Source organism: Nicotiana attenuata, chromosome 7, assembly GCF_001879085.1.
Source record: "Nicotiana attenuata strain UT chromosome 7, NIATTr2, whole genome shotgun sequence".
NCBI lineage: Eukaryota > Viridiplantae > Streptophyta > Magnoliopsida > Solanales > Solanaceae > Nicotiana > Nicotiana attenuata.
This window is the reverse complement of record NC_031995.1, coordinates 68,631,426-68,646,291: the sequence shown is the minus strand read 5'-3', so window position 1 is coordinate 68,646,291 and position 14,866 is coordinate 68,631,426. Positions and strand designations below refer to the sequence as shown.

General features: G+C 39.6%; 1 protein-coding gene across 1 annotated transcript; it reads left to right on the top strand.

Moving 5' to 3' along the window:
• Positions 4,249–5,154, top strand: LOC109230136. The gene has a single exon (XM_019395664.1). It carries the CDS (start codon positions 4,249–4,251, stop codon positions 5,152–5,154), a length of 906 nt encoding a protein of 301 aa, XP_019251209.1.

Below are 14,866 nucleotides of genomic sequence, written 5' to 3'. Positions count from 1 at the left end.
CAGCCATTAAAAAGCTTTGAAGCTTTGAATTCAAATTTTGGTTTTCAAAAATCATTATTTGTTTTGATTGGGTGTTGTTGAAAATAATTGGGAATATGTTTTGGAGTTTATATCTCAATTTTGAGGGGTTTTGGTGAAGATTAGACTTGGTTTTGACTGAAATTCAGATTGAAACTCGAAGAAGAAGATTCAAATTTGGGTCTTCTTCTTCTTCGAGTTTCAATCTGAATTTCAGTCAAAACCAAGTCTAATCTTCACTAAAACCCCTCAAAATTGAGATATAAACTCCAAAACATATTCCCAATTATTTTCAACAACACCCAATCAAAACAAATAATGATTTTTGAAAACCAAAATTTGAATTCAAAGCTTCAAAGCTTTTTAATGGCTGTCAATGGTGGAATTGCTCCTCTCTTGTCTCTTTGAAGGTTTGTTCTTCTTCATTGAGAAAATTTGAAGCTGAAGGTAAATGTGTGTATGAACTTTGAAGATTTGACTTCAATTTTGATGAACTTTGTTGTTCTTCATTGATGAACTTCAACTGGAGTAAAATGGGGAACCAATTTTGTTGAAGGGTTTCTTCAATTTTCTGTGAATTTAGAGGGAGAATTTGGTTTCAGAAGATGGAAAATGGTAAAAAGAACGTGTGTATGGGTATAACGTGGGTGGGACTGAGGAGTTAGGAGAGAGAAACATGCAGATTCCTTTAATTAAGGAGTAAATGTATAATTAATTATACCCTTAATTAATTATGGTATAGAATTAGTAATTTGGTATACTAAGTGTAATTAAGTCAAACCTTAAACATTGGGGGTAATAAGGTTTCCTATATGACATAGGAATGTAAAAATCTCTTTTTTTATTGCTAAAGTTGTTTAAGGCCGAACCCATGAAGTAAAAATTCTGAGGGCCGTGTCTGCTAGGGAGACTGAATATTTTGCATAAGCAAAAAAAAAAAAAAAAAAAAAAAAAAAAGATATATGTAAGTATTAGATCCAAGAAATTACTCTTTACGAAAAGAATTAAAAACACCCCAAAAAGTACAAATACAATTAATTTCTCTCGATTGTCACAAGGATCTCATAATATTACCATATATATCCTTGAGCATATAGTTTATGAAAAGCCATATGAATTGGTCGAAGGTCAACTACGTTAGCACATTTTTATTATGATCTATAACCTTAACGTTACGTTATATGCATTGATAATCGGCTTAATGCATGCATATTTTGATATTTATTGCCTTGCATTTTGCTCGTGTTTCAAAGATTTTAGATGTATAATATGATGAATGATGCTAATTTGTGGTATTTCTATGTATAGGAATCATCCGGATGCAATTTGGGACGAAACAGTGCGAATTGGAGCGAAATTGGGAAGAAAAGGCGAAAGAAGCTAAAAAGTTTGGGCGCCAGGGCTAGCCCCTCACGCTGCCCAGAACGGTTGGGACGTGAAGTTGTCTTGTTTCGATTAGGACTCGATTATTTTAACCCCAAGACGCCCCCAACTGATGTAAAAGCCAACTTAAACCTATTTTGAAGAGGGGGACTTGACTTTGAGAGGAGAACAAAAGTGCCAAACACTCGGAAGCACGGATTTGATCAATCCTTCCATCCCTTTTCTAGTACTCATTGATTTTATGTTTGAAAACCTTATTTTTGACGATTGTATGAACATGAGTGGCTAAGAACCCTATTGTTCTAGGGTCATGGGTGATACATGAATGTTGATGTTTGAAGTTTAATTTGACGAAGTTGATTTTATCATATTGGGTTGTTTATTTAATTATGTTCTTAATTATTTTGTTGAGTAGCTAATAGTGAAATACTATCTACGAATCTAGAGTTGAACTCGAAAATTGGAAATTCTAGATTGCATATATAATTAAATAGAGCAAGTTCTTGATCCTGGACATCGGGGAACAGATTCGCAATTAGGATAGACATATACCTAATTGCCTTGCTTGGTTGAAATACAGGAATTGTAAATGCATTCTTGTTAATCTTAATTCCTTAGACATATAGGCATTAAGTTAACTTGAATAGGCGAGTAAGGACTTGACAGATTCATATGAGTAATATCAACCCTGTCAATCAACAATCCAAATAAATCAATTAGTCATTTTAAGCCAAGAACACAACATGATTGTTATCAAACCTGTGACCCTGGAATATCCTCTCCTACTGATTATATTCGAAATTGCTTAATTGTTTCGGTTGATTTCTAGTTAATTCATTGCTTGATAGTTTTAGGTAGTAAATTAGTCACTTCTATATTTTGTGAGGAATCTCTTGAATCAATAAGTTAATTGAGTTTGAATCAGTCAAAAGTTAATCATAAGTCTTCGTGGGAACGATACTCTACTCACTACTCTATTACTTGACGACCACGTACTTACGTGAGTGTGTTTGGTCGCAACAAGTTTTTGGCGCCATTGCCGGGACTTAAAAATTAGCTACTTGCCTGATTTAAGCTATTATTAGTTATTTGTTCAAATTTTAATTTTCAGTTTGCCTTGTTTGTGTCAACGCAGACTCTTCTCTTGAATGCGGAGGAGTAGAAGTGCAAACAATCACTTTCCTCTGGATCCTGAAATTGAACGAACACTTCACAGAGTGAGGAGGGAAGTTGAAGCTAGAACTAGAATAGAAGGAGAGTTGGACACCGTAGTTCAACCACAGCCAATAGAGATGGCAGGTAATGAAGAACGTGCGGTGATAGAAGCCGCAAGGCCCAATCTTGCTAATATGACTCAGGCTATTGTGAAGCCTGATATCACAGGGCATTTTGAACTAAAATAGTACATGGTACAACTGATTCAGTTCTAAGGGCAATATGTGGGTCTATCTCATGAAGACTCACAGAGGCACATTCAGAATTTCTTGGAAATTACGGATACTTATAATTATCCGAACGTTTCCAAGGACTATGTCAGGCTGACACTATTTCCCTTTTCACTGCTGGGGAAGCTAAGGAATGGTTGCAGAAGGAGCCCGTGAACTCAATCCACACTTGGGATGATCTAGCAAGGAAATTCTTAATCAAGTTTTTCCCCACTAAGAAGATAAAGTCAGTGAAGAGTCAGATTCTTGGGTTCCAACAACGGGATGGAGAGACACTTTGTCAAGCTTGGGAAAGATACAAGAAGCTACCCAGAGACTGCCCATATCATTATTAGACTGATGAGGCATTGGGTCACACTTTTGTTGATGGGCTAGACGAGGTATCAAAGATGATCTTGATTCAGCTTGTGAGGGTAGTTGCATGGCGAGGCCGTATAGTGAAATCCAACTCTTGCTAAATAACTTCACTGCTAATGACCATAATTTGCAAGGAGATGGAGACTCACGAAGAGCAGTTAAACAGAAAGCAGCCGGGTTGATTGAACTTGATGACTTCTCAGCCATGAGAGCCGATATAGCAAAATTGGCAAATAAGAAGAATAGAATGACAATGCAACAAACACGATAGATGCAACATGTACAATAGATGTCTATTTGCTGCGAACTATGTGGTGACAGTCATATGAGTGATATGTGCCCCACGAATCCTGAATCTATATACTATTTGGGGCAACAGAGCAAAGGTCCAATGAATCAGCATGCACAATATGGGAACACTTACAATCCAAATTGGAAGAATCATCCCAACTTTTCATGGGGTGGAATAAGCCAAATTACAATCATTATAGGCCCCAAGGAAATTTTAATCAACCTCAGAAGCCACCCCAACAAATGGAAGAGAGTATGAATGATTCGTTGAAGAAGTTGTTGCTTGACAATCAACAACTCAGGACCGATTTCAGAAATCTTGAGAGGCAAATGGGGTAGTTAGCAGCAATCAAATACAAGACCTACAAGCGCTCTCCCCAGTGATAAAGAGAAGAACACTCAAGTTAATGCAGTTACAATTAGAAACGGGAGGGAACTAGAGGAAATGCCAAAGAAGAGAAAATACAAGCCTACACCTGAGGGGGAGTTGATTCCTAAAGCAACACATGAGTCAAAGAAATATGAAGCAAGTTCAGAACCAGTGGAGGCTGCAAGGCCACCACCACCTTTCCCCCCAGAGATTTTAGAAAAAGAATGATGATCGCATGTTCAGCAAATTTCTCTCTATGTTGAGCCAGGTTTAATTGAATATTCCATTGGTGGATGTACTTCGTGAAATTCCAAAGTATGCTAAGCATGTAAGGATATAGTGGCTCACAAGAGGAGATTGACTGAATTCAAGAGAGTTGCACTTATGGAGGAGTGCACTTCAAGGGTCCAAAACAAGCTTCCTCAAAAGCTCAAGGATCCTGGCAGCTTCACCATCCCTGTGCTAATTGGTAATATTGGTGTGGGTCGTGCACTTTGTGATTTGGGGGCAAGCATAAATATGAAGCCCTTGTCTTTGTTCAAGCAATTGGGTCTGGGAGCTCCAAAACCAACTACTGTGATGTTGCAGCTGACTGATAGGTCCATAGCACACCCTGAGGGAGTGATTGAAGATGTGTTGCTGCAAATTGGGAAATTTATCTTCCCTGTGGACTTCATTATCATAGATTGTGAGGCTGATGAACTGGTCCCAATCATATTGGGACGACCTCTCTTGGCTACTAGTGATGCAATTGTTAAAGTGAGAGAAGGAAAAATGATTTTGAGGGTGGAGGACAAGGAAGCAGTCTTTAATGTCTACAAAGCAATCCAACTTCCCCGCTACTATGAGGATCTCTTGATGATATCTGTTGTAGAAGTGGATGAGCAACTTCTTGACATGAGTGTATATCTAGACGATTCTCTAGAGAAAGCACTCATGTTGTTCGATAGCTTGGAGATTGATGATGAGGTTAAGGAGATGATGCATATCCTAGATGCATCCTGTTCTTACATGCAGGGAATACATCCCTTTGAGCCCTTAAGTAGGCCAAGTGGGCCTCCTCCAAAGCCATCAATTGAAGAAGCTCCAAAATTGAAGCTTAAACCCCTGCCCCCTCACCTTCAATATGCTTATTTCGGAGTTTCTGACACTTTACTTGTTATTGTTTCTTCTGACTTGTCTATATTGCAGGAAGAAAAGCTGTTGATAGTGCTACGTGAGCATAAACGAGCAATTGGGTGGACGATGTCTGACATTAGAGGCATTAGTCCAGCTTTCTGCATGCATTAAATCCTCATGGAGGACGGACACAAGCCAAGTGTAGAGCAACAACGCCGCCTAAATCCAATCATGATAGAGTTGGTAAGAAAAGAAGTGATTAAGTGGCTTGATGCGTGTATTGTATTTCCAATCCCTGCTAGCAAATGGGTGATCCCCGTCCAATGTGTACCTAAGAAAGGGGGGATGACTGTAGTGGTTAATGAAAATAATGACTTGATTCTTACAAGAACTATCACAAGGTGGAGAATTTGCATAGATTATAGAAAACTGAACAATGCCACCCACAAGGACCACTATCCCCTCCCCTTTATTGACCAAATGCTTGATCGATTAGATGGTCAGGAATACTACTGTTTCCTGGATGGTTATTCGGGGTATAATCAGATTTCCATAGCCCAAGAGGACCAAGAGAAAATCACATTTACGTGTCCCTATGGCACGTATGCGTTCAAGAGAATGCCCGTTGGTCTCTGTAATGCACCTGTGACTTTTAAAAGGTGTATGATGGCTATTTTTACTGACATGGTTGAAAGATTTGTAGAAGTGTTCATGGATGATTTCTCTGTGTTTGGATGTTCTTTTGATAATTGTTTAATGATCCTTGATAAAGTGCTTGCTAGGTGTGAAGAGACGAACCTGGTGCTAAACTGGGAAAAGTGCCATTTCATGGTACGTGAAGGTATAGTCCTGGGGCACAAGGTGTCCAAAAGTGGTTTGCAGGTGGAAAAAGCAAAGGTGGAGGCGATTGAAAAATTACCCCCACCGACATCCGTCAAAGGCATTCGCAGTTTCTTGGGCCATGCAGGTTTTTATTATCGTTTCATTAAAGATTTTTCGAAAACTTCTTCTCCTTTGTGCAGGCTTCTTGAGAAAGATGTCCCCTTCAAGTTTGATAATGTATGTTTGAAAGCATTTGAGGAGCTGAACGGAAGGTTGGTGACTGCACCAATTATCATTGCTCCGGATTGGGAGCAGCCTTTTGAGTTGATGTGCGATGCGAGTGACATAGCAATTAGAGCTGTTTTGGGGCAAAAGAGGGATAAAAATTTTCACTCCATTTATTATTTGAGCAAAACTCTGAATCCAGCCCAGATGAACTACACAGTTACTGAAAAAGAGTTGCTTGCAGTCGTGTGGGCGTTTGACAAGTTCAGATCCTATCTAGTGGGGACCAAGGTCATCGTCTACATAGATTATTCAGCTATCAGATACTTCTTTGAAAAGAAAGACGCCAAGCCGAGACGGATTCGTTGGGTCCTCCTCTTGCAAGAATTTGACTTAGAGATCCGAGACCGAAAAGGGACAGAGAATCAAGTGGCTGATCACTTGTCCAGATTAGAAAGTCGGAGCCATGTAGCTGAAGGAGGGTCAATAAAAGAAACATTTCCTGATGAGCAGTTATTAGCAACCACCTCAAGTGAAGCCCCGTGGTATGCAAATTATGTAAATTTTATTGTAAGAGAGGTGACAACACCAGAATTGACGCCCAATAATAGAAGAAGGATCTTACATGATGTGACGCTCTACATGTGGGATGGGCCATTCCTATATAGGCAGTGCGCAGATCAGTTGGTAAGAAGGTGTGTCCCTGAGGAAGAGATGAATGCAATATTGCATGACTGTCATGATTCGCCATACGAAAGTCATCATGGTGGGGATAGAACCTCCCAAAAAGTGCTACAATCAGGTTTTTATTTAAGGATGCACATGCCTTTGTTAAAAAGTGTTGTTGATACCCAATTTTTCCCTGTCTATTTTTTTGTATATGCAAAATATCTTCAAAATAGCATATATATGCATGTATAAGTATGTCCAAGCATTTTATTATTTTTCCCATAATTTTTAAGGTTTTAAACTGATTTATTTCCCTTTTTCATCCATAAAAGCCCAATGATTATTTTCAAAATTATTATTTTTTTGGTAATTTAGTTATTGGAATTTTATATTTATACTAAAATGTAGCTAACATAATTTTTGTATATTTTTACAAATCTATTTAGTATTTTTTAAGCTAGATTGCATATACTTGCAACATTAGCCTATTTAAAGATTTAATTGCATTTTATACTTATAAAATTGATTCCAGTATTTTAATTTAATATTTATATGTATAAATCATTTTTAGTACTTTCAATTTATTTTCAGAATTTAATTTGCTATTTTTATAAAATAAATGGGGAAAAATGGCTATTTAAAATCTAGCCAGATTTCATTTCGATTGTAGCCTAAATTCTACCCCAACTGAACCCAATTGAACTCCAGCCCAATTCCTAAAATTACCCGACCCATAGCCCGTTTAAACGACCCATCCGGCCCCCTTTAAATCCCAGCCGTTGATCTAACAGATCAACGGCTCAGGTTCCCCTTTCCTTAATTAATTCCAAATGACCCCAAACCCTTCTCATTTTCCACCTACCAGCCGCCTCTGAACCCTCCATTCTCTCAAACTCTCTCAAAGCTTCTCAAACCCTAGCCACCACTTCCGCCCTGAAAGCCACCGGAATCCATGGCTTCCAAGGTTATGGAAGCCCTACACCGGCCTCCTATGACTCCCACGCGCCTGATTTTTGAAGATTCAAGGCCTGGCCACGACGAGGTTTGGTCCAGGCTTCATTCGATTCGAGTCCCACGACCATCTCCAGATTTACTCCGGCGTACCATGGTTGCTCGAGCCTGATTTGGACTTCTCCGACTTAGATCGGTGACTTTTCAAAGCCTTTCTCACTACAAGGGTTCTTTGAAACCCTAACCCTTCGAGGTTTTTCTGATTCCTTTAGATCCGTTGTGTATCTATGCGTTCCCTAAGCTTTTAAACGATTTTCCTGACTTTTCTTTCAAAAATTACTTTCAAAACCATTTCTTTTCCGATCTAGGGTTTTCTGAAAATATGTAAATGTTCTCTGACTTTCTTTTTCCTTTTTTTGTGTGTATTTGCCTTTACTGTGTTCTTGTATTTTCTTCTACTGTGCTCTTGTATTTTCTTCTACTGTGTTCATGTATACTTTTTCTACTGTATTGTGTTCTCGTATGCCTTTTTGTATATTTCTTCTAATGTATTTTCCTATACTATGTTCTTGTGTGTTTCTTCTACTGTATTTTCCGTAATTATGTTCTTAAAGTGTTTCTTATTAAGTTCCATCCGCTGAGCTCTGTTTAAGTTTCTTCTAAAAACTACTTAGCATGCTTCCTCTACTGTTCTTATCAGTTTTTCCATTATGTTTCGTATCAGCTTCTTCTACTCAATTTTATTTGAATCCTTCTACTATGTTCTGCGTGTTACTTGCTATCGTTGTTTTCTCATGAGTTTCTGCTGCTGAAAGAATCATGCAAGAGGTTTCAGTTCTTCTCTGAGACCTCTGAGCCTGTCTCGATCACTTGCCTTCTTTTCTTTGTACTCGATTAATGGTGGAAACCCTAGAATTTGGGGGTTCTCCCAAGTTTGGATATGTGATTTGTTTGAACTAGGGCTTTATTTCAAAGCCCCTAACTCTTTCAGACCCACTTCGAGTCTCTGAACTGAGTTTGGACATCCTTGTTTTCATATGATTCTGACTTTTGCTAAACTCTACTACACTGGATTTTTCTACTGATCTTACAATGACACGACAATCTTCTTTCATGCTTAACATGTTCGTATACTCCTTATAAATTATGAACTTCCCTCTAAAGTGGCTTTCAAATTTGTGATTAGTTCATGCTTCCCTCTGAATATGGTCTGATTGATTTCTTTCCATTGTTTGCTGATTTTCTTTGTGACTCGACCTAAGTTATAACCCTTCTCCGCTTTTGCGACTTGGTTCATTCATGGGTCAGTAATTACAAGATCCCTAATTCTTTGATTTACTGGTTGTCAATTGATTTTCTTACCTTATTTGTACAACCATGTACTTCAAAACCCTCTCCTTAAATAACCTTTTATGTATTCGCCCCTAATTACATGCTGGGCACAAACTGCTTATTTAATTTTTTCCTCAAACACTTTTTACCCGTTTGAATCTGAATTCCATAATTAAAGGAAGTCTTGTGGGATTGATCCTTGATTGATACTCAGTTCCATAACTATTTTCTTACCTTATTTCTACCCGATTTTCAACAATATAAATGCACGACTCTTTCACAAACTCATGACACAATTCAGAATCCTTCTGAACTCATACTCACATACAATAATATTCTCTTCTTGTCTGCACTGTGGCCTGTTCACAAGACCTGCTGCTTTTTCTCTGTTTGTTTCTCTGAAACTGGTATGTCCGGATTTAATTTTTAGCACTACAACAATGTGTATTTACTGCTTGTGTGTCCATTTTTGCTTGTTGTTTCTTTATATCTCAGCACTTAAATTGGCATGCTGATTTCCTTCTGTTTGTTTGTTTTGAACCCCCATTCCCCTATCACCCCTATGTGTTTTGAGTTATGACTTAAAGCATGGCAATGTAAGTTGTTGTCGATGAATTAAGTTTGATCCATGGGGGTCTTAACCTCTAAACAATATGTTCTAACAGGCCTAAGGGTGTACCAGCATCCCCCATTGCTGGGTATGCCGATCAGCCTGCCTTTTTGCCTCTTGCAACTCCCCCATTCCCCTACCCTTATGTGTACTGATTTAAGTTGTTTCCCTTTTCCCTTTCCCCTTTCAGAATTATGCTTCTGCACTTGCACTCTCTTAGTCCTTAAGTTCTGCCCCCACCTCTTGTGAGCCTTGCCTTGGGACCTTGAGTTCCCTTTGAACTTGGACACTTGAGGGCTGGCCCTTCCACACTGCACTATGTCTTAATCTGGTGATACACTTGGGTGTAAGCACTGCCCGGAGTTCATAGGAGACTCTTAGGGAACTTTGACACACCCCAAATGGGAGAATGGCTTTGAAATATGATCTCTTGGAGTTGGTTTAATTCATACTTCAGACAGGAAGTCTGAATCAGGCTCTCCTTGGTTGTACTTTTTTATTTCTGATGTATTTTCTTTACTTTACTTCTTTTTCTGGGCTGTAATAACTTTGTAATAAAACTATTGGGGATGGCTAGTGAAAAAGGGAAGGGTAACCATGTATGCAAAGGGGTAGATATCCTGCCTATAGGAGTTTCTGAATTTCTGCACTCTCATATAGATAACTTGCCTATAGGTTATTTCTGAATTTTTGCACCCTCATATAGATAACTTGCCTATAGGTGTATTTCTGAATTTCTGCACTCTCATATAGATAACTTGCCTATAGGTTATTTCTGAATTTCTGCACTCTCATATAGATAACTTGCCTATAGGTTATTTCTGAGTTTCTGCACCCTCATATAGATAACTTGCCTATAGGTGTATTTCTGAATTTCTGCATGCACATAGAAAATATGCCTATAGGTCTTTCTGAATCTTGCATACACATTCTTTATCAGGAAATCATGCTTATAGGTCTTAATCAATCAACTGCAAGTAGATATCATGTTCATAGTCTTTAAATGAAATTCAGCACCTAGATATCATTCTTATAAGTTTTTTCTGCATTTTGCCATGTCTGTTAAAAGGGGTTTAAAATTAACACGCATAGAAAGCATGTCTATAGGTGTTATTAATCAAGTCTGAGTCGCTTCACTCGCTTATAAGTCTAAAACCAGTAATAATGACGACCATCAGTTGCAGAACTTATGATCTCTTGCTAAAACTTGCTTTCTTTAATAACTGACGACTTTCTTAAATCAGTATGTATTCAGTTTATTTCATCGTTTCTGAAATCAGTAGATATCATGCCAATAGGGTCCTCGCCCAACACCTAGGCAAGCCTTAGGGCTAAAATTATAAACTGAATCAGATTTTATTAGCTACAACCAGCAGGCAGGCCTGATTCGGGCTTCTTATCTGAACTATGTCATAAATCAGTCTACCTCAACCTTTAAGTTTTAATTAGACCTTAAGCAGTATGTGTAAGTCATGCTAAATTATGTGCTTTCTTATGTTTAAAGGAGGTCTATCTGAGCCCTTCACTTGTTTATTTGCTTTCCCGCAACTTGCTATACGTGTTTTTGTATGTCGCCTTAGAGTTTTTGCCTTTGAAACTATAAACATGCCTAATATCCCTTCCCTTTAGGATTAGTAGTCCTAACTGCCTCCGGGAGTGATAGGATTGGGGCGGGTAATAGCATGCAATGAGTAAACGAGACCATTCCGCGCCTTAATACCTTAACGGGGTGGGAAAGGGTAGATATGGATATGATGACCACGCGATAACATCACGTGTAGCCCCTTACTGAGGAGTGATTATCGAATGTTGTGTGGGGTGATCCATATTATTTGTAAACCTAGGACCCCCTTCCCTTTGTTTCTTTGATTCTTTGCTCTCTTTTTTTTTAACTATTTCTCTAAGGAAAAATCAGTATCCCTTTCGTTCTCTTTAGCTTTGCTTATTTGTAACCGTTATGTGAAAATCCCCTCTTACTTGAAGTTTTATTTGCCTATGTGTTATTTGTACTTAAGTCACAACAATAGTTAGGCCGGGAACCACACTAGTGGATCCTGAGGGGTGCCTAACACCTTCCCCTTGGGATAATTTCAAGCCTTTACCCAATCTCTGGTTATTCAAATCAAACCCTCCTTAGTGTCCTAATGCACTTAAATCATTAGGTGGCGACTCTTCAATTCAAACCCAATTCCCAGAAGGGAATGAGTTGTCTTCCCGAATGTCATAAACCCGATTTCGCGAGAAAAAGGGGGCGCAACAGGAGATTGCCGAAGAAGCTACCCCCGGGGAAGAGGCTGGTCCCGGGGGAGTGACATGCTGGGGGGAATGCCCCTCTGGTGTAGGTAGAATTTTTTCTTTCTTTTTGTAATTTTTTGCTTTGTAGGACTCCTGTGTAATATCTTTTGTATATATAAAAAGGAAAGGATTTTCCTTGATAGTTTGCCTTCAATTTTTCTTCAAAGTTTGCTTGATTTTTGATGATATAATCTTTGAGCGTTGATTCAGATTCGGGGTAGAGTAGACCCTCAAGTTTTGTGTTTTGATCAACGATCGATAATAAGTTACCACTTAAGGTTCGATCTTCGAGCTAAGTTTTAGCTCGGGACTTTTGAGTCCGAGCTGGGTAAGGTCTTGAGCATTATGTGCTTCAGCCTTTAAGCTCTTTAAATATTGGCGCTTAGGCTCTTTAGGTTGGCCCTTAGACTCTTTTAGGTTGGCCCTTAGGATCTTTTGGGTTGGCCCTTAGGCTCTTTAGGTAGGGCCAGTCCGGCCTCTAAAATGGCTATAAATTTTTCCCTCTTTCTGGCTAAAGACTTAGTGAAAATTTTGGTATGCCTTAGCATGTATTTTTTGTCCCCGAGTACTCGGGTGCATTCAGGGTTTTGTCCCTTGAGTCGTTAAATGTGAAAATAGTAGACTTCTTTGAGGCATAAAGTGTCTTGATATAATAAGAATGCTTCTTCAAATAATTGATACATGGGTACATGTTTTGTCGCTGGAGGCTCGACTATTCTACATGAACACGGTTCATTTGACTGTTTAGCCCATTACAACATATGCTATCGAGGCCTTTCTTGGCATGAATTGCTTTCTTTGAGAATGCGTCCTCCGAGGGTGATGCCCCCCAGTGTTCGAGGTTGATTGAAAAGAAGCCTTGAATATTTGTTGAATATTCCTAAGGTAGCATATAGGTGTTACCTCGTTAAAAACCTTGTCGGTAAAACCCATTTGGGATAAAACCCGATCTAAGAGAAAAAGAGTTCAACGCATGCTTTAAAACCCAAGGTCTTCGAGCTGAAAGGTGCCTCGATGTTTCCAATTGAACATCTGCAAGTAGTTAGTTTAAATACAAATAGAAAAGGGGAGAAGGTCATACCTCAGCAGTAATAGCGTTTGAGCAACGATACATTCCAATTGTTTGGTAGTTGCTCGCCTTCCATTGTACTATGTTTGTAGGATCCTTTCCCTACGACTCCGAGGACATTGTATGGTCCTTCCCGATTGGGGCCTAGTTTCCCTTTGTTTGGGTCTCGAGTGTTGAGAGTAACTTAGGACTAAGTCCCCGACTCCGAAATATCGAAGGTTCGTCCTTCTATTGTAATACCTTTCGATCCTTTGTTTTTGCGTTGCCATTCGAATTAATGCGGCCTCACGCTTTTCATCTAGTAGTTCAAGAGAAGTGTTCATAGATTCGTGATTTGAGTCCTCGGTGGCATGTTGAAACATAACGCTATGTTCCCCGACTTCGACTGGGATCAATGCTTCAGACCTGTATGCCAAAGAAAAAGGGGTCTCCCCCGTTCTCGACTTTGACGTCGTTCGATATGCCCACAACACCTCAGGCAATACTTCTCTCCATTTCCCCTTTGCATCATCTAACCTTTTCTTTAAGTTTCGAATGATGGTTTTGTTTGTGGACTCGGCCTGACCATTTGCACTTGGATGGTAAGGTGCTGATAGAATCCTTTTGATTTTATGGTCCTCGAGGAATTTGGTCACTCTGCTGTCGATGAGTTGTTTCCCATTGTCACATACTATTTTGACAGGTATCCCGAACTGACATATGATGTGGTCCCATATGAAGTCGATGACTTCTTTTTCTCTTATCTTCTCGAAGGCCTACGCTTCTACCCATTTTGAGAAGTAGTCAGTCATAAACAAAATAAATTTAGTTTAACTTGCACAGTTGGTAGGGGCCGACGATGTCCATCCCCCATTTCATGAATGGCCACGGGGATAGGACCGGATGGAGTTGTTCACCGGGTTGATGGATCATCGGTGAAAATCTTTGGCATTTATCACACCTTCGAACGAACTCCTTGGTATCCTTTTCCATGTTATCCCAATAATACCCCGCTCTGATCACCTTGCGAACCAAAGAGTCGGCACCAAAATGGTTCCCACAAGTGCCCTCGTGGATTTCTCATAATACATAATCGGTGTCCCCGGGTCCCAAGCACACTGCCAGGTCCGTCGAAGGCTCTTCTATACAACGTTCCATTTTTATCGAGTGAGAATCGAGCTGCTTTGGCTCAAAGTATTCTCGACTCTTTTGGGTCCGTGGGAGCTTCCCATGCTTCAAGTAGTCGATGTACTTATTCCTACAATCCCACTTTAACTTGTTGAATTAATTTCTGTATGGCCTTCTTCGGCCATCGACCTCGATAGTTGGATGACAGTCCCTAGGACAATATCATCTTCTTCAATCGATGACCCCAAGTTTGCAAGTGCATCGGCCTCGCTATTCTGTTCTCGAGGTACATGGTCCAGTGTCTATTCCTTGAAGCGGTGCAATGTTACATGAAGTTTGTCTAAGTACCTCTGCATTCGATCGTCTCGAACCTTGAAGCTCCCGTTTACTTGATTTACCACCAAAAGGGAGTCACATTTTGCCTCGATGACCTCTGCTCCAAGGCCCTTGGCTAGTTCGAGACCTGTAATCATGGCCTCATACTCGGCCTCATTGATAGTCAATTTAGAAGTTTTAATAGATTGCCTAATGACACTGCCCGTAGGCGGTTTTAAAACGATGCCGAGCCCAGATCCTTTCACATTCGAGGCACTGTGAAGAGGGTCCATACCCCCGATGACGTATCCGTTTTTAGCAAGAGTTCCTTTGCTACTTCGGGTACGAAGGTAGGCACAAAATTGGCCACGAAGTTTGCCAAAATTTGAGACTTGATAGCCGTTCGAGGCTAATATTCGATATCATACCCTCCAAGTTCGATGGCCCATTTGGCCAATCTGCCCGATAATTCGAGCTTATGCAAGACA

Coding starts and splice junctions, on each gene's coding strand:
- LOC109230136 (XM_019395664.1), top strand. CDS start 4,249: ATGGAGGAGTGCACTTCAAGGGTCCAAAACAAGCTTCCTCAAAAGCTC.